Source organism: Loxodonta africana, chromosome 12 (assembly GCF_030014295.1).
Source record: "Loxodonta africana isolate mLoxAfr1 chromosome 12, mLoxAfr1.hap2, whole genome shotgun sequence".
Lineage (NCBI taxonomy): Eukaryota > Metazoa > Chordata > Mammalia > Proboscidea > Elephantidae > Loxodonta > Loxodonta africana.
The window spans coordinates 72,060,475-72,080,012 of record NC_087353.1 but is presented as its reverse complement, the minus strand read 5'-3'; the positions used below and the strand labels follow the sequence as shown (position 1 = coordinate 72,080,012).

The 19,538-nt window shown below is 42.8% G+C and overlaps 2 protein-coding genes across 5 annotated transcripts in view; one reads left to right on the top strand and one right to left on the bottom strand.

Annotated features, from left to right (window-relative positions):
• PDXDC1 (pyridoxal dependent decarboxylase domain containing 1) overlaps nucleotides 1–2,253 on the top strand; it is a 62,817-nt gene extending 60,564 nt beyond the window's left edge. The window contains exon 24 of the mRNA XM_064295622.1: nucleotides 2,135–2,253. The gene's annotated coding sequence lies outside the window, so the exon portion shown is untranslated. The remainder of the gene's footprint in view (nucleotides 1–2,134) is intronic.
• On the bottom strand, nucleotides 519–19,499 carry NTAN1 (N-terminal asparagine amidase). 4 transcript variants are annotated; one of them, XM_003421877.4, is made up of 10 exons: nucleotides 19,371–19,499; nucleotides 11,145–11,247; nucleotides 11,004–11,069; nucleotides 10,590–10,698; nucleotides 8,795–8,868; nucleotides 7,317–7,370; nucleotides 6,746–6,799; nucleotides 5,590–5,687; nucleotides 2,189–2,302; nucleotides 519–1,774 (listed from the first exon to the last, which is right to left on the bottom strand). In XM_003421877.4, the coding sequence occupies exons 1-10, from the start codon at nucleotides 19,449–19,451 to the stop codon at nucleotides 1,601–1,603; spliced, it is 927 nt and encodes a 308-aa protein (XP_003421925.1). In that variant the 5' UTR covers nucleotides 19,452–19,499; the 3' UTR covers nucleotides 519–1,600. The 4 variants fall into 4 exon arrangements, with proteins under 4 accessions (XP_003421925.1, XP_023396690.1, XP_064151697.1 ...); XM_023540922.2 differs by lacking the exon at nucleotides 19,371–19,499 and adding an exon at nucleotides 14,327–14,341; XM_064295627.1 differs by lacking the exon at nucleotides 19,371–19,499 and adding an exon at nucleotides 13,152–13,248.
• Nucleotides 19,500–19,538: the final 39 nt, after the last annotated feature.

The window sequence follows — 19,538 nt, the reverse complement described above, 5'->3', positions numbered from 1 at the left end:
ACAAATCCATTTCTCCTTTCATGTACTATTTGTAAACAAATTTGAGGACTCCTCTATTAAGAGTAATGGTAAAGTCTCTTCCTGACCACATATATGTATTTTTTAAATATTGGTAAAGCTTTTAAATTGGCACACAAGTACAGACTGCTCATTTCTATGTTTAGTATCTGAACAACCTGAAAGACGCTACCCTTAAGAGCCTAATATTAAATATGCTGTGTAGCACCTAGGTTAAGTGTAAACTCTAAATAAATATCTCTCTGCCCTATCTCATGTTTATGAAGCTTCTGTAGCTTCTGTTCCGTTAGCAGCTCACCTCTTTGGGCCCAACTCAGAAATAAGAACCAGAAAAGTAATCTTTCTTAGGCTGATCAAGCCAGACTATTAATAGTTGGAAGCAAGCTCTTAATTACTGCCCACTTCTACTTCTGCAGAAGTACCGCATCACTTTGTTTATCCCCAGTAATGGCCCCTGTGCCTTTTTAGTCCAGCAGAGTCAGCTGTGCGAGATCTTCAGCTGGTGGGGAATTCACACGGGTGTGTGGACCAGAGCATTGGAAGCCTTAGACCACGTGAAGCCTATAATCACACTTGCATTTGCTGTGATTATTGACATTTGGCACTCACCCAAGTGCAGCTTTTTTCTTTTCCTTTGTATTGTTTTGGTGCAGATGATTAAACAGTCTTCCCTTTTTATTTGGTGCAATGAAGTATAGCAGATGAAATGGGGGAGGGGTAAATTATCACCTCTAACAAGATTAATTTTTAAATGTTTTTATATTTGAAATTGTTAAATTGGTTTTGTTGAAACAAAATTTCACCCTTGAGATACTATTTGAATGTTGGTTTCAATAAAGGTTCTTGAAATTGTTACCCATGAGTTCAGTCTATAAATCTTCCTATTAATTGGGCATTGTGACGGTATGAATCTTCCTTTGTGCTTTCATTTGACTTCCTTTTCAATAGCAACTTCGGAAAAAGGTTTTTAAGAATATAACTTATGTAATAACCACAATTAAGGAATTTCAATGATATCTAAAAGAACAGATTTATCAGTGGCTTTGTATTTAACTCTCAATAAATTTAACCTCATAATAAATTATCTATTTTAAAGATAATTGTACTGGAGAACAGCAAAGACCAAATCCTCTTTCTGAACCTTTTCATTTCATTTATTCAGAAACACATAAGGTTTGGAGAAAGCCTCTAAAATAATCTTGGGCAAAAAAAATCTGTGACATGTATGAATTCTCACAGAAGTTTACTGTTTTAACTAGATTCCTCACAAACCCTACTGTAATTTTAATTTATCCACTAATTTAACAGAAGTAGAAATACTAAGTATCTGGAATAGCTGCTTATAGAACAGTAAGGCAGGTAGCTTCTTTCTCCTCTGCAACTTTTTAGTGAAGCCAGAAGTAAATCTAAACAAATGCCTTTGCCAAAATAACATTTTATTTTGAAAGTCATTTGAAAGACACTGTGTAAGGAGACCTAAGATTCAAAGGGTGTAGATTCCAAGTTCACACTCTTCCAATCCCTACCAGTGATCTTTGTCTCGCCAAAAAGTTTCCGCCTTTGGTAATTCCTGGTTTTAGCGTCATGGAGAAGAGACCTTTTCCCACAAGCCATCTTTATTTTTTTTGTAGAGTAGAGCTTTATTTCCAGGAAACACTGTGGTACTTGGAGATGGGTATTTTTTTAAAAACATCAAGGTAGATCTGATATGTTCAACAAAGTGGGGGGGCTCAGCCAGAGGTGAAGTAGAAAGGTTCTGGAAAATAAGATTACGGGGATAAGAGAAGAGCAACCTCGCTTTCTTTCCCTGCTTTTATATAGTTGTCAAATAAAGTATCTTTGTGTTCTTTAAACATTGAGTAGGATGTTCTTGGGATACTTTATGTATGCATGTATATAAAGGGCAAAATTACGTAAGAAATGAGGTGCTGGGTTAATGAGAAAAAGCAGTTAGTTACTTACTGCTTCACCTGGAGATTGCTAACCAGGACATTACTGCTTATCCCTAATTGATACAGAAGTTAAACAAGTTCTGTCAATGACATCCTAAAGATAAGTACTATCTGCTGAAGGAAAAGCAGCTATTATCTAGCCTAAACCCTTTTTTTTCTTACAGATGAAGAAACCAGGGTTCCGAGAGTTAAGATTTGCCCAACCTGTAAATTCTCACCTCTAGTATTTGCTTATCGTCTTGCTGCAGCCAGAAATCCACATGTGGAAACGGCATCCAGGAATACGGTCCTATGCGAAGTTGTTCTGTCTTTGCATCATAAATGCTAATCATCTAAAAAAGAACGTTTCAAGGATAGAATTGAAGGAATGTGTTACCACTTCTCAAACCTCATCGTTAATGCCCGCTCTGGCGTAGTCAAGTAATTTAAAGCATTTACCTGCGTAATAGGCTTATTAAATATCTTGTCTCACATAATAACAGAAGCTGCCACTTAACTGAATACTTGCAATGTGTCTGGTATTGCACTTTGTGGGTTCTTGTTTAGTCCTCTGTGCATTTTGTTTAGTCCTTAGGACAATCCTGCAGGAAGATGGCATTCTCCTCATTCTGGGTGAAAGCCTTAGGCTCACATACAAGGCACAGTGCCCAAGGTCCCCCTGTCCAGGAAGCATCTGAGCTGGGCATCCAATCCTGGCGTGTCTGACTAAAGTCCGGGCTCCTCATTGCTACAGAAAACACTGCCTTGTTATTTACACCCGAGCAACTCATTACCTTGCAACTTAACAAGCACACAATAACTGTGTCCCCATCAAAAGGAAGGAAAAATCCGTTTATAAGAAGCTAATTTGCCAAATGACCAATTCTGTGAATCCCTACAGTTCCAGTAGTATTTGTGACCTTACCAGCGATGTTCTATTTTGGTTTTTGAGACTCAAATATGTTCTTTTGAATAGTAACTAAATTAAGGTTATTATGCTGCTTGAGAAATTGCAAAAGGAATCCTACAAAACATGAAAGGGGGTGGTAAAACAAATGACTCTGAATCCAAACACACTTTTCAATGAAAATGTCAGCATTTTCTAAAAATTCTTTTGGGTGCTCTGAATGTGATCTCTATTTTTTCACACTTTGAGCATTTTTAAAGAATTCTTACACCCATTTCTCAAATGGCACGTGTCTTTTTAAATAGCAGATTTTGGTTTTTATTTCCAGCTTTTAAGATAAAAATATTAGTCTTAGGTTTTTATATTTCTAGCTTTTTAAACTAAAATTTTTTCTTCGTTAAAGAGCTCCCTAAGCATAAAATGGGAAAGGACTTGAATAGACATTTCACCAAAGAGGACGTTCAAATTGCCATCAAACACATGAAAAAAAGCTCAGCATCATTAGCCATCAGAGAGATGCAAATCAAAACCACCATGAGATACCATTTTACTCCCTCTAAGATGGCTAAGATTAAAAAAGAAAATAATAAATGTTGGCAAGGATGTGGGGAAACGGAACCCTTACGCATTGCTCGTGGGAATGCCAAATGGCATAGCCATTGTGGAAAGCAGTGTGGTGGTTCCTCAAAAAGCTAAAAATAGAACTACCATATGACCCAGCAATTCTCCTACGTATATACCCAAAAGACTTGAAAGCAGAGACTCAAAAAGAGCTTGTACACCAATAATCACTGCAGCACACTGTTCACAATAGCCAAAAGGTGGAAACAACCTAAATGAACACCAACCTAAATGCCCACCACCAATGGACAGACAAGATGTGGTACACACATACAATGGAATACTACTCAGCCAGTAGGAGAAATGAAGTTTTGGGACATGCTACGGTATGTCTGGAGCTTGAAGACATGCTGAGTGAAATAAGACAATCATAAAAGGACAAATACTGTATGACCTCACATATATAAAAAGACAAGAAAAGGCAAATGTATAAAGACCAAAATTTATTAGTGGTTATTGGGGTGGGAGGGAGGGGGAAAAGAGGGTTAAGGGTGATGGAGAAATTGTATTCATTAAGGGTAGGGTTGCACAGCCAATTATTGTAAATGCTGTCAATAAGTTGTACACCTGTAAAAAGTTGAATTGGCAAAAGTGTGATACATATAACAATGATAAAAAAAAAAAAACTGCTGAGGCTGCTTATGTACAACCAAAAACCTATGGAATTTGGTACCTTGGTTTGGAGGTTTAGGGTCATGTTTTCATGGGACATCCCAGTTAGTTGGCCTAATAACATGTGCTTCCCGTTCTACCTCCTAGTTCGTTGCCAAGTGCCTGGGGCCTTAAAAGTTTACAAGTGGCCATCCAAGGCACAATAAGTGGTCTCTATTCACCTGGGGAAACCCTGGTGGCACAGTGGTTAAGAGATTTGGCTGCTAACCAAAGGGTAAGCAGTTCAGATCCACCAGGCATTCCTTGGAAACTCTATAGGGCAGTTCTACTCTGTCCAACAGGATCACTGAGTCAGAATCGACTCGACGGTAACAGGTTTGGTTTTGGTTTTTATTCAACAGAGAAAGGAGAGTTAGGAATACAAGGAGGATATGGACTGTGTGGGTAGTTGCCTCCATGATCAACTGCCTCCTTTGCCCTGAGACCAGAAGAACTGAATGGCACCTGGCTACCATTACTGAAAATTTTGAGCAAAGACTCTATAGAAGAATTCTTATCAAAAGTGAATCGCATGGAATTCTGACTTCCTGGAGCCATGGAAGGTAGATGAACACCTGAAACTATTGCCCTGAGATAATCTTTAAACCTTAAACCAAAAATATCCCCTTATGTCTTCTTAAAACCAACAATAGTTTAGCTTATCTACTAAAAAAAGTGTCTGCCAGGAGCATTAATGCTCTTTTAAGAAGTAGCTATATGGAATCAAAGTGACAACAGCAACTTGAAAGATTAGACAGGAACCTTAGGGGACAGTGAATTTATGTTAAGGGGGGAGGAACAACTCTGAAAAGGAAGGTGAGAATGGTTGCACAACTCAAAGAATGTAATCAACGTCACTAAGTTGTACATGTAGAAACTTAAAAAGTCCTCAATTACAAATTGGTTGTGCTCCCCAAAACAGTAAGTTTTTAAGTCCAAAAAATGATTGGGCTTGGAATAAATAAGTACTGCCCATTACTTGGAGGGGAAAAAAAAAACAGCACCCAAAGGAAATCAGAGTTTTAAATTAATTTGGTCATTTTTTTAGGTTAACTAAATCATTCAAGCAAATTGGTGTTTAGTGTCTTGGTCCAGAGGAAAGCACAATCCCTCGGTGCCGCAGGGAGAAACCTCTTCCCACCCCTTCCTGGGCTCCTTACTCACTTTATACAAGTAAAAGGGGTTCGTTCTCTTTGGATCTAGATGCTGTGGGTTCACACAGGCCTCCCCCTACACCTTTTCAGCAGAGAACACAGGCCTTGTGCTTATAATCTAAAGACGTTCATTACTCTTCTACTTAATTGTTACATCTGTGAGTGTGGTAGTCCCTGAGAATTTATAGCTTCAAAGCAGCAGACGTAAACTTCTCGTTTCTAAGGGTATCAAGCCTTGAAGCTTTGACATTTGATGTCCTCCCTGCCACCCCCCAAGCCCTTAACATCAAGATGATTTCAAACTCACTGGTCCTCCTGTCAGAGCTCGCGCAGCACGCAGTTCCTCCTCTGGACCTCGATCTTGAAAGGACGCTCTGTAAATCTCTGCAGTTTTAATGTTGACAGCTGTGAGGGATGACAGGATGATTTTGAATTGGCAGAAGACTAAGTTGGGAAATTTGCAGGGCCTTACATTTCTGTCACCGTACATAAAAGGCAGAATAAAGATAAAATAGAGAGGAGAATGGTAATTAAACAAAATTACTCAAGTGTCTGTAGCTTCCCTTCCCCCTTCAGGGAAAGAGAAAAAGTGATCTTTCAGCCAAGTACTCATTGAAAATAACGGAGGCTTGTGCTGGGCTGCACCTGCCTGGGAAGCTCAGCCTTCCTGGAGCTCACTGTCTTCAAGCAGGCGCAGGTTAGAGGCTCCCTGGTCAGCCCTGTGACCAGACTGCACGGTATATGGCTGGGGACAGGAGGGTGGCCTGGTTCGTGGCAAAGTCTAGTATTTTTGTTGGTTTTAATTTTCACTACTTAGTATCTCAGACATATACAAAGTTAGAGGATAAACTAATGAACACCTGGGTACCCACCACTCAGCTAAATAACCTGTCACAGACACAGTGGAAGTCTGTGTAGGTGCAGCTGGTTTTGCCTCCTAACCTCAGGAGCCCTAGGTTGTCACCGGAGGGTGGAAGGTTGGAGGTGTTCTTTTAGCTCAACGGTTTTAGACTTTCTTTTCTAGGATCTTTTTCCCAATCAAAATCTTACTTGGTTCCCTGTATATAAAAAGATAACGACGCACTGCTCACTTGGCTCCCCAGAGCACTGGCTAGAGAAAGGCACACCGGGCCTTCTGAAGCGGAGCAGAGAGCCTGCTGAGGCCTAGTGTACACATGCATCACAGCACGCTGTCTGTGATTTATGTTTGCTGCAGTCTCAGGATGTGGACACTTTCTATTTTGTAGATAAGGGTTCGAGAAGTTAAGCCACAGGCCCAAAGTCTCAGCAAATATAGAGAGGAGCTAGGTTTTGAACTTGAAGTCTGTAGTATACCAACAGCAGTGGGGATCATGATTTTGCTCAGTCACTTTAACCTGTGCCTACCTTGACAGCACTGGGTTTTTTTTTACCTTGTCACCATGTAACCAAACCTCCAACCCCCAAATAAACACACTACTTACCAATGCCATAAATTACTGGAAAATGGTTTTCGTTTTCTTCCCGGTCATTTAATTCTAACATAAAAAAAAAGTTTTAGATACAGCTTCTAAGTAACATCAAATAATTGTTTTCATTCTGCATGATAAAGGCCAAGAAGGAATCCCTACCGCAAAGTGGGGAAAACAAAATACGGGACTGTGTTCTGGTCTCCCTGCTTAGTCCCAGGGCAGGGAGATTATACTGAGAAACGGCACCTTCCAGAATTAGTGCACTCTGCCATGTAAGGGGGCAGCTCCAATTTGACACCCAGTCCCTTCTCCTTCCCAGGAGTAAAGGACAGACAATTCAAACTCCCAAGGAAGGAAAAATGAGTTGTCCTTGAGGCAGGTCAGTGTCTGAAGGTGGAACAGGATGTGAACATGGGGATACAGAGTAAGGCCATTCATTCCAGCTGATGGGAAAAGCCTGCACAGAAGTCAGCGAGGCATCAGCAAATTGTGCGTCTCTTCTACCTCTGAGGTCCTGGTGCCTTAAGGGTGAGGGCAGAAATTCCTGAAACTGACTGCTTTTGGGAAAGATACCAGAACTTACCTGTCACACATAATGTCACTAGGTGAATGTCATCTTCTTGTCTGTCAAATTCACCTACAATTAGAATTTGGAAACTGGATGTCACATAAGTTCCTTTAATGAGCAGAACATAACACTGAGCAGGTCAAGAGGGGACAGAGGAACAGAGCCAGACGAGCAATCTCCTTTCAGCCTCAGCCTGGCCCCTGTCTATCAGAGGCCCGGTCTATATGCACTGACCTCACACAACCCTGCCCACCGAGTGACAGACACGTTCTTAGCCCCAGGCCCAAAGGAAACAGAAAAGTTTTGGGGGGATAAACAGGCTCGTTACAGAAGATCGTTATTCTTTTCCTAAGTAAGATTTTTTTTTCTCCTGATTATCAGAGTTGTTCAAAATTGAGTCACTGTAAAAAATTCGGAAAATAAAGTATAAAGTAGTAGGTTTTTAATGCCCATAATCCCAGCACAGTTAAAATTTATGCACAACTCAGCCCACATCAGACAGACAATTGTATATCCACTCAAACTATGCAGACAATAGCCTGATTTGTTTGTACATAAGCATTTCCCATTGTAATTAAAACCTCTTCACAAGAATTATTTTAATGACTATGTAACTATTCCCCTACTGGTGGGAAGCATTAGATCGTTTGCTGTTATAAATAATGCTCTACTGCTTGTCTTTAGGAACCCTGGTGGCACACTGGTTAAGCATTGTGCAGCTAACCCGACAGGTCTGCGGTTCGAGCCTACCGGCTGCTCCTTGGTAGAAAGATGTGGCAGTTGGCTTCCAAAAAGATTTGCAGCCTCTGAAACCCTACGGGGCAGTTCTACTCTGTCCTACAGGGTCACTGTGAGTCAGAATTGACTCGACGGCAGTGGGTCTGATTTTTTTGGCTCATCTTTGGGCATAAATCTCTGTGCACACTCTTCAGATTATTCTCTTAGAATAGTTTCCCAGAAGGGGAATTACTGAGTTAATTCCCAGAAGGGGAGTTACTGGGTTAAAGGCTATGAACCTTTGTTAAGACCTAAGCCACTTTGCCAAATGACTTTCCTGACAGGTTGCACCGACTGGTGGGTATGCCTGTCTCACTGCCTCGTGGTTAACACTGAGCACTTTTTTGGGGGAGAAATTATTTGCTAATTTAATAGGGGAAAACATGGTATCAGTATTGTTTCCATTTCCTATAGCAGTTTAAAATGGAACATTTGTGCCAGGAGGGTAGTTCTATTTTACGCAACTCAGAGCATTTACTATTTCGGTATGGATCGAAGGCTATCTTAAAAGACACGCCTGTCCCATCCCCACTTTCCCCTAGAGCTTTAGCTCTACGCTTGTTACTCCTTATGTAAGATTCTGAGCCGAGCTGTCCAGTCTCTTATGTTGCCTCCAGTAGGCGGGCCTCTCTTAGGTTTTGTAGTAATTGGGATTTTTATCCAAGCAAAAATACGTCAACATTTTTATCAAATTTGGGGAGGGGAAGTGAACTTACTGAGAAGTTGATGAGTTAGTTTTTGTGACAACTGCCGATCGTCACTGAAGCCGCCCACGAGGTGTACTTCCAGCCTGGCAAAGAGAGGGGATGGTGGTCAGAGGCCGCCCAGCACATGGGCAGTGTGTGCTGGTTTCACCCTGGATTTTGGTTCTCAGCTTCTGTAACCCTCGCTCTACAGCAGTCTTGCTGACCTTTTTCATATAGCAGCCTATATAGAAAGTGTCTGTGGGGCACACTAGGTAAATGGGTGAGACAGCCAAGGCCAGAGGCAAGCTTCTGGGGACCCTGCCCAATCACCCTGAAGACCGAGGGGTTCTATATCTTAGCACAAATGTGAAGCCTCAATGCAGAGAGTGAGACACACTGCTCTAGATGAATATGATTCTATCACATTATTCACTCACCCGAAGTAGGAAACCTCCAAGAGCCTCTTAAATGCCTCTGGTCTAAGAGGGGCTGGGCTGTAAGACTTAGAAAGCCAACTTGATTAAAAGACCAGTATGTGGGGGGATTGCAGTAGACACTTCACAGGTGTTGTCTGATCAAATGTTCAGCGTCTTGGTGCGAAGAGGGAGTACTGTCTCCATTTTATAGAGCAGGAAACTATGCGGCTGTCAAATAAAGCCTGAGTCTGTCTACAGCACATGCTTACTCCCCTATATCTGCTTTTCCCAGACTGTGTTTCCTTCACCATCATCCACAAGATGGGAAAGAAGCATTCCTGAAGTTAAACAGGAGCTCTGCTGGCGCAGTGGTTAAGAGCTCGGCTGCTAACCAAAAGGATGGCAGTTTAAATTCACCAGCCACTCCTTGGAAACCTTATGGGGCAGTTTTATTCTGTCCTATAGGGTGACTATCATTCAGAATCGACTTGATGGCAACCAGTTTAGTTTTTTGGTTTTGGTGTTAAATAATAACTGCAAAATCCTGCCTACTGTAGCTCATTGTAAGGATCTAAAAAGTCCCATAATCTAAAAAGCCTAAATTTTGTTTGACCCTGTGTACCCAACACTTGTCTACTAACCACCTTTTCCACACCCTATAACAACCTGGGAATCTGAGTAGTACAAATGGTTAACACACTTGGCTGTTAACCAAAAGACTGGAGGTTCAAATGCAGTCACAGGTGCCTCTGAAGAAAGGTCTGGCAATCAACCCTCCCCGCCCCCCCGCCCCCCCCCCGCTCCCCCCACCCCAAAAATCAGCCACTGTAAATCCTGTGGAGCACAGTTCTACTCTGATACACATGGGGTCACTCTGAGTTGCAATCAGCTTAAGGGCAACTGGTTGGTTGGCTGGTAGGTCACAGTTTGCTTATTGACTCTCCTTATATCGGAATATATACACCTTGGGAGCAAGTTTTTTCATTTGCTCTGTTCACTGCTATGTCCTTGGCACCTACTATAAGTTCTTGCCCACAGAAAGCATTCAATAATTGCTGAATGAATGAATGATGGAATGTAGAGATACCACATGGGGGGTGTAAGAGAACAGTCTGATACATGAAATCTAAAAATATATTACTGAAAATAAAAGTCAAACCTTCCATTTAAAACCCTGCACCGTGTCCTTGCCTGCACACATCTTCCATTCTTTCACTCAGTAACTACTGACAAAACGCTACACATCTTCCATTCTTTCACTCAGTAACTACTGACAAAACGCTAACGCTGTGCCAGGTTCCGCTCTAGGGGGACAGGTCAGACACTGCGGCTGCAATGGTTTGCACAGCTACTTCCTCTACACAGTGGTACAAAGTTCCCAACATATAACAGAGTATCACGGAGCTCACCTTCCACATTGAGTGTGATCGGAAAAGGATTTTATGGAGTTCATGATCAAGGGGACCTCAGCTTTGGTGTCGGTTCCATCACAATGTGTCAAGCAGGTAGCCCCATTACCTGAAGGACAAGGGTGAAATGACTCATGTTATTCCAGATGAGAACCCAGGAAGCAAGGCAAGTCTACTGTCTATCCGGACCACCTCATCTCTGAATATCCTGTAAGAAAAAAATGTATAGCAAGTTTGTGCTGCCCAGCCAACCCATTCTGGCCAGGCCAACAGGGAGACACCATGCAGACTAGAAAAAAGGTTAAGTGAGGTCAGGTTTCAAATCGAACACCAGGAAGCTCAAATCAAGAAATTAAATGGTCCCGATTGTGGGGTCAGTTTAAGTAACGGTTTCCTTCATCTCTCTCATCATACCTGTGTGCCTCAGGACCACAATGTGACAAGTGGTGGCATCATCAGAACCCAGAATGGAGATGGAGCCTGTTTAAAAAAGAAATAAAATAAAATATCCAGTAGCCTGTGTGATAATGCCCAATGCACTGGTCCCTAACCTACCATCCTTTGGGGAGGTCACTGCAAGCTCTCTTTGCTGAACATACAGAAGGCCCTGGGGTCCCACTTGTTGAACAGACTGACCTCTGAGAAGTCTGGCTCTTTCCTGTTTAATTAAAAAAAAAAAAAATAGTGATGTAAATTAGTGAGGATTGAATAACTAGAGAGGAGAGAGCCAAAGTGTACTCAAGTGGGAAAGGCACGCTAGTCTGTTGGAGGTGTGTGTGCTATCTGACAGGCTAAAATAAAAGGCAGCAATAACAATCATGTGGAACAGTGCAAAGAAAACAGTGCAATTCTGGCTTTTTACCTATAAAACAGGCCTTTATTACCTATGGAATTAGAGCAAAAATTCTTTACCACAGTTCTTCACTAAAAAGTGTGAGACACTTCATAATTTTACAATCGTAAAGAGAATTAGATTATATGGAATAGTGGATAGGTGGCTCAGAAACTACAGCCCTTTTTTTGTTTTCCTTTAAAGAGGACGAAGGTTAATACCTTCCCTTTCCCCTAATCTCTTTGTCCTAGTAGTTCCACTTCTGGAAATCTATACTAAGGGAATGACCCAAAATGGCATTAATCTCTGTGTTATTTAGAATGAAAAAAGCTGGGAGCAGCAACAGGAAAGGTCAATTTGCTGAACCAACCCACAACCACTAACTGCACAGTCATGAAAAATGAAGACGATGGGAAAAGAGTTTTGAAATGTTAACCAAAAAGCAAGATTGTTGTCACTGTTGGGTGCCACTGGGTCAATTTTCGACTTAGCAACCCCATGTGACACAGTAGAAATGCCCCCAAAAAGTAAAGTCCAAGCATAATTTAAAAAGGGGGGGGGGTACGATATTGTTAATTCAACAATGCTGAGACACAGATTAAAAAAACCAAGCCCACTGCCACTGAGTCAACTCCGACTCACAGCAAGGCTAGAGAAACGTAGATACACACAGGAAAAATCCGGGAAGGAAATTCACCCCATAACCACAACTGCAGTAAAACAACAACAGAGGAGGTTTTACTGTTGTTTTTATTCTCTAAATGTTCTGCGATGTAGTTATGTTATTATTAAAGCAGGACGACAAAAAGGGTCTCTCATAAATAAGCAAACTTATTAAAAGGACATGCTAACATTTGTGCCAAAAATCTATCCAATAGAATACTTGTATAAGTTCTTATGCAGCAAGTCTATAAAAAAAGAACTTAGGAGAACACGAAAGACACAAGGTAATTATAAGCCCAAGGGACAGAAAGGGCCACACAAATCAGAGACTCCATCATCCTGAGACCAGAAGAACTAGATGGTGCCCAGCTACAACCGATGACTGCCCTGACAGGGAGCACAACAGAGAACCCCTGAGGGAGCAGGAGAGCAGTGGGATGCAGACCCCAAATCCTCGTAAAAAGACCAGACTTAATGGTCTGACTGAAACTAGACAGACCCCAGTGGTCATGGCCCCCAGACCTTCTGTTGGCCCAGGACGGGAACCATTACCAAAGCCAACTCTTCTGACAGGGACTGGACTGGACAATGGGATAGAAAAAGATGCTGGTGAAGAATGAGCTTCTTAGATCAAGCAGACACTTAAGACTCTGTTGCCATCTCCTATCTGGAGGGGAGATGACAGGGCAGAGGGGGTCAGAAGCTAGGGGAATGGACATGAAAAGAGACAGTGGAGGGAAGGAACGGGCTGTCTCATATGGGGACAGCAATTAGGAGTATATAGTGAAGTGTATATAAATTTTTTATGAGAGACTGACTTGATTTGTAAACTTTCACTTAAAGCACAATTTTAAAAAAGTCAAAAAAAAAACTTAGGTTAAATTCTTGAACAAAAATGGAATTAATCATTTTTTTCAAAAATGTCAAATTGGTGGGTAAGTCTATTTAGAGTAAATGATAGCTGTTTATTAGTAGTTATAAAAAATAATGATTTTCATTTATCAAGTGTTCATAGATACATAGATAACATATAATGGTGCAGTTGAGTTTATATAATAATTTCTTACTAAGTAAGTACAGTTGCCTCTCTGAATTACCAGCAATACATTGTAGTTAAGCTGATTTTTTCCAGCTAGCAAATGTATGCCCCTGCCTTGCCAAGCACTCTTCTGAGCATGCAGATTGGTTTGTATCTAATTGGGAAGATAAATAAACAACAAAAATATCAATGCATTTAAAACTCCAATTGTAATTATTCAAGTTGTCACTAGTTTCTTGTAGCGTCTATAAGAGAGAACTGAGGAGCTGAACACCTGCACACACCCAACTCAAAGCTCTCCTCTGACACTGTCCCAGCAGCTCTGGTCTTCTGTGTCAGTTGGAATACTTTGTCACTCAAGGTCTACTTCTTTTAACCGGTTGCGGTTTAGTTGATTCTGACTCAGGCAATGGCAAGCCCATGGGTATCAGAGTAGACTGTGCTCCATAGTGTTTTCAATGCCTGATTTTTTGGAAGTAGATTGCCAGGCCTTTCTTCCAAGGCACTTATTAGACTGCGAGCAGACAAGCGCATTCACAGTTGGCACCACCAGGAACTCCACCAGTTGTCGCCTAGTCGGCTGTGACTCAGGATGACTTCTCTTTAGGGAGTGGCATACGTGGTGTCTTTGGAGTATCTCTTATAAGGCTGTGCCAAACTGTCATTTATCTCAGTTTCCAGAAGTGCAGCAAGTAAGTTTGATCTGATCGTAAGTGTGGAAACAGGAAAATATGACATATATGAACGAGAAAATGCTAAGTATGTAAAGCCAGAATGTTGCATTTAGAAGATAATCCTCTTTGTCCTCACTGTTCTGTTCTCTATGATTTCCTCAGTAATGTCAGACCACTAATAAATTAACTTTCCAGATATAAAAAAAAAAAGTCAAATTGGTACCACACTGAAATGTACCATAATTTCCTTCTGACTTATAATAAATAAACCCCTTAATGAACAAATTCTTACTCAAATGAGTAAATACAGCACATGTATGTATTTGCCCAGACTGGAGAACATTTTTATAGTCTTATACAGGCTTCTCGCCATTTCTTGTGACAGGTGCTATTTTAGGTTAGTGCTTAGTTACTGAGTAAAATCCAAGAAGATGGAATAAACATAAGGGTCAGCTTGATTAGTTACACAGTATTGTCTTTTTGTAATAAATTTCCACTATTTAGAAGAAAGGCAGCAACTGATACCAACCCACTGCTGGCTGAGTCAATTCCGACTCACAGTAACCCTCTAGGACAGAGCAGAACTGCCCCACAGGGTTTCCAAGGCTGTAATCTTTATGGAAGCAGACTGCTACATCTTTCTCCCATGGAGGGGCTGGTAGGTTCATTTCCACGCCATTTCTCGCCCCACCTTAATTTAAAATAAAAGTGAGAATTCAGAATTCCCTTATTATTCCTTTAATACTTACCTTTTTCTTTGTTCTTTCTGGGAAGTGGGGGAGTGGAGGTAGTAAAGGCAAATTTTTACCATTTTCACAATTATCACCAAAAAGCAGAGCTATTTGTAAGAAATGAATTGACATTTTTCATTCCCAAAAGCAAAAATCACAACATCTCTTGTCAACACCCGTTACCCATTGCATCTATTCCAACTCACAGCAACCCTATATGACAGAGGAAAACTGCCCCATAGGACTTCCAAGAAGCAGCTGGTGGATTTGAACTGCTGACCTTTTGGTGAGCAGCTACAGCTCTTAACCACTGTGCCACCAGGGCTCCTTGTAAACAGAAAAACCTGTAATTCATTGCCGTAGAGTTGATTGGGTGGGTGCTACGATTCTCCATTTGTTTCCCTATGGTCTCCCTTGCCCAGTCCATCCTACCTGACGGCTGCCAAAGTCACTGCTTCAAAACAATGATCTTGTGACATCCCTTTTCTGCTCAAAAACTTTTCCGAGCCCAGCAACTTCACTTGTAGGAGTATATACTTAAGGGAAGAATTATGGGAGTTCATAAATATTTAGCTCTGAGAATGTCCATAACAGTGAAACACTGCAAATGTCTTACATGCTTCAAATGCAGGAATGAAATATGGTGTATTCATACTGTGGCATTTATGGAACCATCAGGGAAGATGCTACAGGAGTGGGTACTGCACATGCCGCCTCCAGTTAAGAGAGAAGGCTCTCTAGACAGCACTGCCCAAGACAGCTTTCTGCAACGATGGAAAAGGTCGAGATTTGTGCTGCCTCATATGGTATTTTTTTTTTTTTTCATATGGTAGCCACAAGTCATGTGTGGTTGTTAAGTACTTAAAATGTAGCTCGTGTGACTGAGGAACTGAAGTTTTAATTTCAATTTAACTTTAATTAAATGTAAACAGCCACATGCGGCTTGTGGCTATCATACTGGGTAGTGCAGATCTAGAATCAAGGGCAGGCTGCCAGGGTTCCAATCCTGGCCTCACCACTTATGGGATGTGTGACCCTGGACAAGTTACTCAACCTCTTTGTGCCTCAAAGTGGGCATCCATAAAATGGGAATACTGACAGCACCTACTTCATAGGGCTGTGGTACGTGGCAACCACCACTGATTACAGTTGCTGTTGTCATTATTATACGCTACGCATAGCTAAGGGAGCCGTGGTGGTGCAGTGGTTAAACACTTGGCTGCTAACCAAAAGGTCGGTGGTTCAAAGCCACCAGCCATCTTTCTCCATGGGAGAGAGATGCAGCAGTCTGCTTCTGTAAAGATTACAGCCTTGGAAACTCTATGGGGCAGTTCTACTCTGTTGTACAGGGTCACTATGAATAGGAATTGACTCTATAGCAATAGGTTTGGTTCTCTGGTTAGGCAGAGTAATGGACGGGCATACTTACAACATATTGTTACATAATAAAGGCACGTGATGAAACAATAAACAGTATGCTAGCATGTAAAAAACTATATGCAAAGAAAAACCTTTCTCTGTAAGGACAGTCATCAAAAGATGAAAAATGTGATCACAGGTGATTTTTTGTGTCTTCTTTTGGTGATCTGTATTTTCTATTTTTCTACAAAGAGGACACACTACTTGTTATAATAAAGAATTACACCTTTCACTACTCCCCATTGCTTATTAGATGAGAGATCCATCTAGGTCCCTCAATAATCTAGATACAACCTTCTTTCCCAGGTTTACCCGCCACTGTTTCCTTTCTCCCGTCTACTCGCGCCACAGCCCCCTCCTGCCCACCACACACAGCGGGCATGTCTGGCTAGAATGCCCTCCCCATTCTCTTCCTTTTCAAACTTCTCTCCTGGCTCCATCATCCTTCCCTTAAACCAAAAAAAAAAAAAAAACTCACTGCCATTCAGTCGATTCCGACTTGCCCCATAAGGTTTCCAGTGTAAATCTTTACAGAAGCAGGCTGCCACACCTTTCTATCATGAAGTGGCTGGTGGGTTCGAACTGCTGACCTTTCGGTTGGCAACTGAGCGCTTCATTACTGCGCCACCAGGGCTCTTTCTCCTTCCCTTAAAACCCACTGCCACTGAGTTGATTTCAACTCAAAGTAACCCTATAGAACTGAGTAGAACTACCCTGTAGGGTCTCCAAGACTGTAATCTTTACAGAAGCAGAGAGCCACATCTTTCTCCCATGTAGCAGCTGGTGGGTTCGAACCACCAACCTTTCAGTTAGCAACTGAGCGCTTAACCACTGCGCCACCAGGGGTCATTTTCCTTCCCTTAAAAACAAAAACACCCGTTGCAGTGGAATCTATTCCAACTCATAGAGACCCTACAGAACAGAGTAGAACTGCCCCACAGAGTTTCCAACGAGTGTCTGGTGGATTCAAACTTCTGACCTTTTGGTTAGCAACCTCAGCACTTAACCATTATGCCACCAGTTCCCTTCCCTCAGACAGCTTCAAATGACTGCAATCCTCCTTCCTCCACATTCCTGTAAAGCAAATTGGTCCCTACTACACAGCCTTTCTGTAAGGAGTTTGGTTTTACGCAGCCTTTCTACGCCAAAAAGAAAACCAAACTCTTTGTCTTCAAGTCAACTCCAACTTACAGCGACCTTACAGGACAGAGCAGAACTGCCCCACAGGGTTTCCTAGGTTGTAATCTTTACAGAAGCAGACTGCCACATTTTTCTCCCAGGGAGCGGCTGGCGGGTGCAAAATGCCAACCTTTAGGTTAGCAGTAGACCACCTGAACCAACGCACCACCAGGGCTCCTTTCTTTTCTAGGCCGGTCTCCCTAAATAGGCTATAACATCCGTTCAAGAGGAGCTGCCCTGGTAAATCACCAAAATCACCATACCGCCTTCTCTCAGCACTTAGCACACTGCCTTGATCTTTTTAACTTTTTATTATGGGACTTTCCAAACATATATAAAAGCAGAGAGAGCCACCTAAATTCTTTAGGCAGCTGAGTTTTTTCCTTGGTGAATGCTACTCCAGTCTTCACCGGTCAACAGTGTGACAGTGACAGAATACAAGGAAAGCGCTTAGCAGGATGCCAAGCATGTACTAAGTGCCCAGTAAGTGCTGGCTAATATTACTCCTGTTTGTTTATGAAATGCCAAGTGGAGAATCACAGAGCTGTCCATCTTCTCCCTGTCAATGATGCCTCGTCATCCTTCAGATCTGAGTTCAGGGCTCATTTTGTTCCCTCATTTATGTAACAAATATTTACTGAGCATCAACTCTACTGCCAAGGACTGCCCTAGCCATGGAGGGTACAAAGGCGAAGACAGACATTTCAATGTGACTTCAGGAAGTATGGAAACTCTGGTGGTGTAGTGCTTAAATGCTATAGCTGCTGCTAAACAAAAGGTCTGCAGCTGGAATCCACCAGGTGCTCCTTGGAAACTTTATGGGGCAGTTATACTCTGTCTTATAGGATCGCTATGAGTTGGAATCGACTCGGTGGCAATGGGTTTGGTTTTGGGTTTTTTCAGGAAGTATACATTCTGGGAGACAGACCAAAGGGAAAGTAGACAAAACAAGCAGGCAGGCAAAATAATTACAAAGTGTGCAACCGTTATGGAGGACATGCGAAGAATGCCTTCCCTAACACCCCAGGCCAGGTCAGTTCCTCTGTTTCACATCTCAGAGTGAAAAAATGGCATGTTTTTCTTTGTAACACTTAACAATTTGGGACATCTAAGCCATTCTTTAATCTAAAAAAATACATATATATTCCTTCTACTGACTAGGGAGTCCCTGGATGGCAGAAATTATTAAGCACTTCACTATTAAAGGAAAAGGTGGTGGTTCCAACCCACCCAGACGCATCTTGGTGATTTTCTTCTGAAAGGCCTTGATAACTCTACAGAGCAGTTCCACTCTGCACACATGGGTCACTATGAGGAAAGGAATCGACTGGATGGCAACTAACCACTACTGACTGTAACAGCTCTGAGCGAAGGAGCAGTGCCCAGCATGTATTAAAAGTTCAATATGAATTTCTTAAATCAATGAATGGGGCTTGATTCCCCCATAACTGAATCTGTGACAAGTGGGATGTTTGGTCCCAAATTTTTTACAGTAAGAATCCTCTTCCGAACAGTCCCTACATAATAAGCATGGGAAGCAAATCCCAAGAGTTCAAAGACCTAGTTGAGGACAAAACTAAGGGAAAAAACAAAAACAAAAAAATCCTTTCCATCAGGGTGTGGTCCTCTCCACCGCCCAGCTGGGGAGAAGCAGGGCCCTTTCTTCTGGCTAAAAATTCGGAGCTAAAAACCCTAAACCCCAAGACGGGGGCTGGGGGCCGGGACAGGATGTCCGAAGCCCACCCAGGAATCACCTCCTGCTTCCTGACACTCCAAGGATGAAGCAGTGTTCAATCACACGGGGGTGGGGGGTTCCTGCGACAGCTAGTGGGCAAGGGAGGGTGCCCAGATTTGCCTAACTGAGCCAAGTCCAGACTGGAGGAGGGACCGCCCTGTCTGGGAATCGGGGGTTCCAGGGTGTCCTCAAGCCTCGGTGCTGTGCGACCTTGGGCAAGTCACTTAACCTTTCTGGGCCTCCGTCCCCTCTTCTGCAAACAAGGGGGCTCAGGAGATGCCCTTTAAGGTCTAAAGAATGTAAAAGCTCCACGGACTCCTCAAATAAAAACAGAAAGTTGCTGCCGGCGGCGGGGGCTCCGGATGTGCCGACCACTCCACGGCTGCGCCAAGTTTGAAATCCGTTTCGGAAGAGAGCCGGACGGCGGCGACGGTGTGAGAAGGGTTCAGCCCGCCCGGCAGGTCGCCCTCGGGCCCGCCTCTAAGCCCCCGCACCCGGGCCCCGCTCACCTCCAGAGGCGGGTGGGCTCGGACGAGGTCCACCGCAGACTGCGGCAGCCGCACTCGCCGCCCCTCGACCAGCAGCGGCATCGCGGAGGCGGCAGCCCAGGCAGGCCCAGGAGGAGGCGGCCTCCCCAGCCCCTGGCCGCCCGCTGCCCCGCCCCGCCCAGCCATGCC

Excerpts from the sequence above, each read along its gene's own strand:
- NTAN1 (XM_003421877.4), bottom strand. The coding sequence starts at position 19,451 with ATGCCGCTGCTGGTCGAGGGGCGGCGAGTGCGGCTGCCGCAGTCTGCG. Across the intron at positions 7,371-8,794 it reads ACTAACTCATCAACTTCTCA|GTGAATTTGACAGACAAGAA; the intron begins GTAAGTTCACTT and ends TTCTAATTGTAG. Across the intron at positions 1,775-2,188 it reads ACGATAAGCAAATACTAGAG|AACCTTTCTACTTCACCTCT; the intron begins GTGAGAATTTAC and ends CTTATTTTCCAG.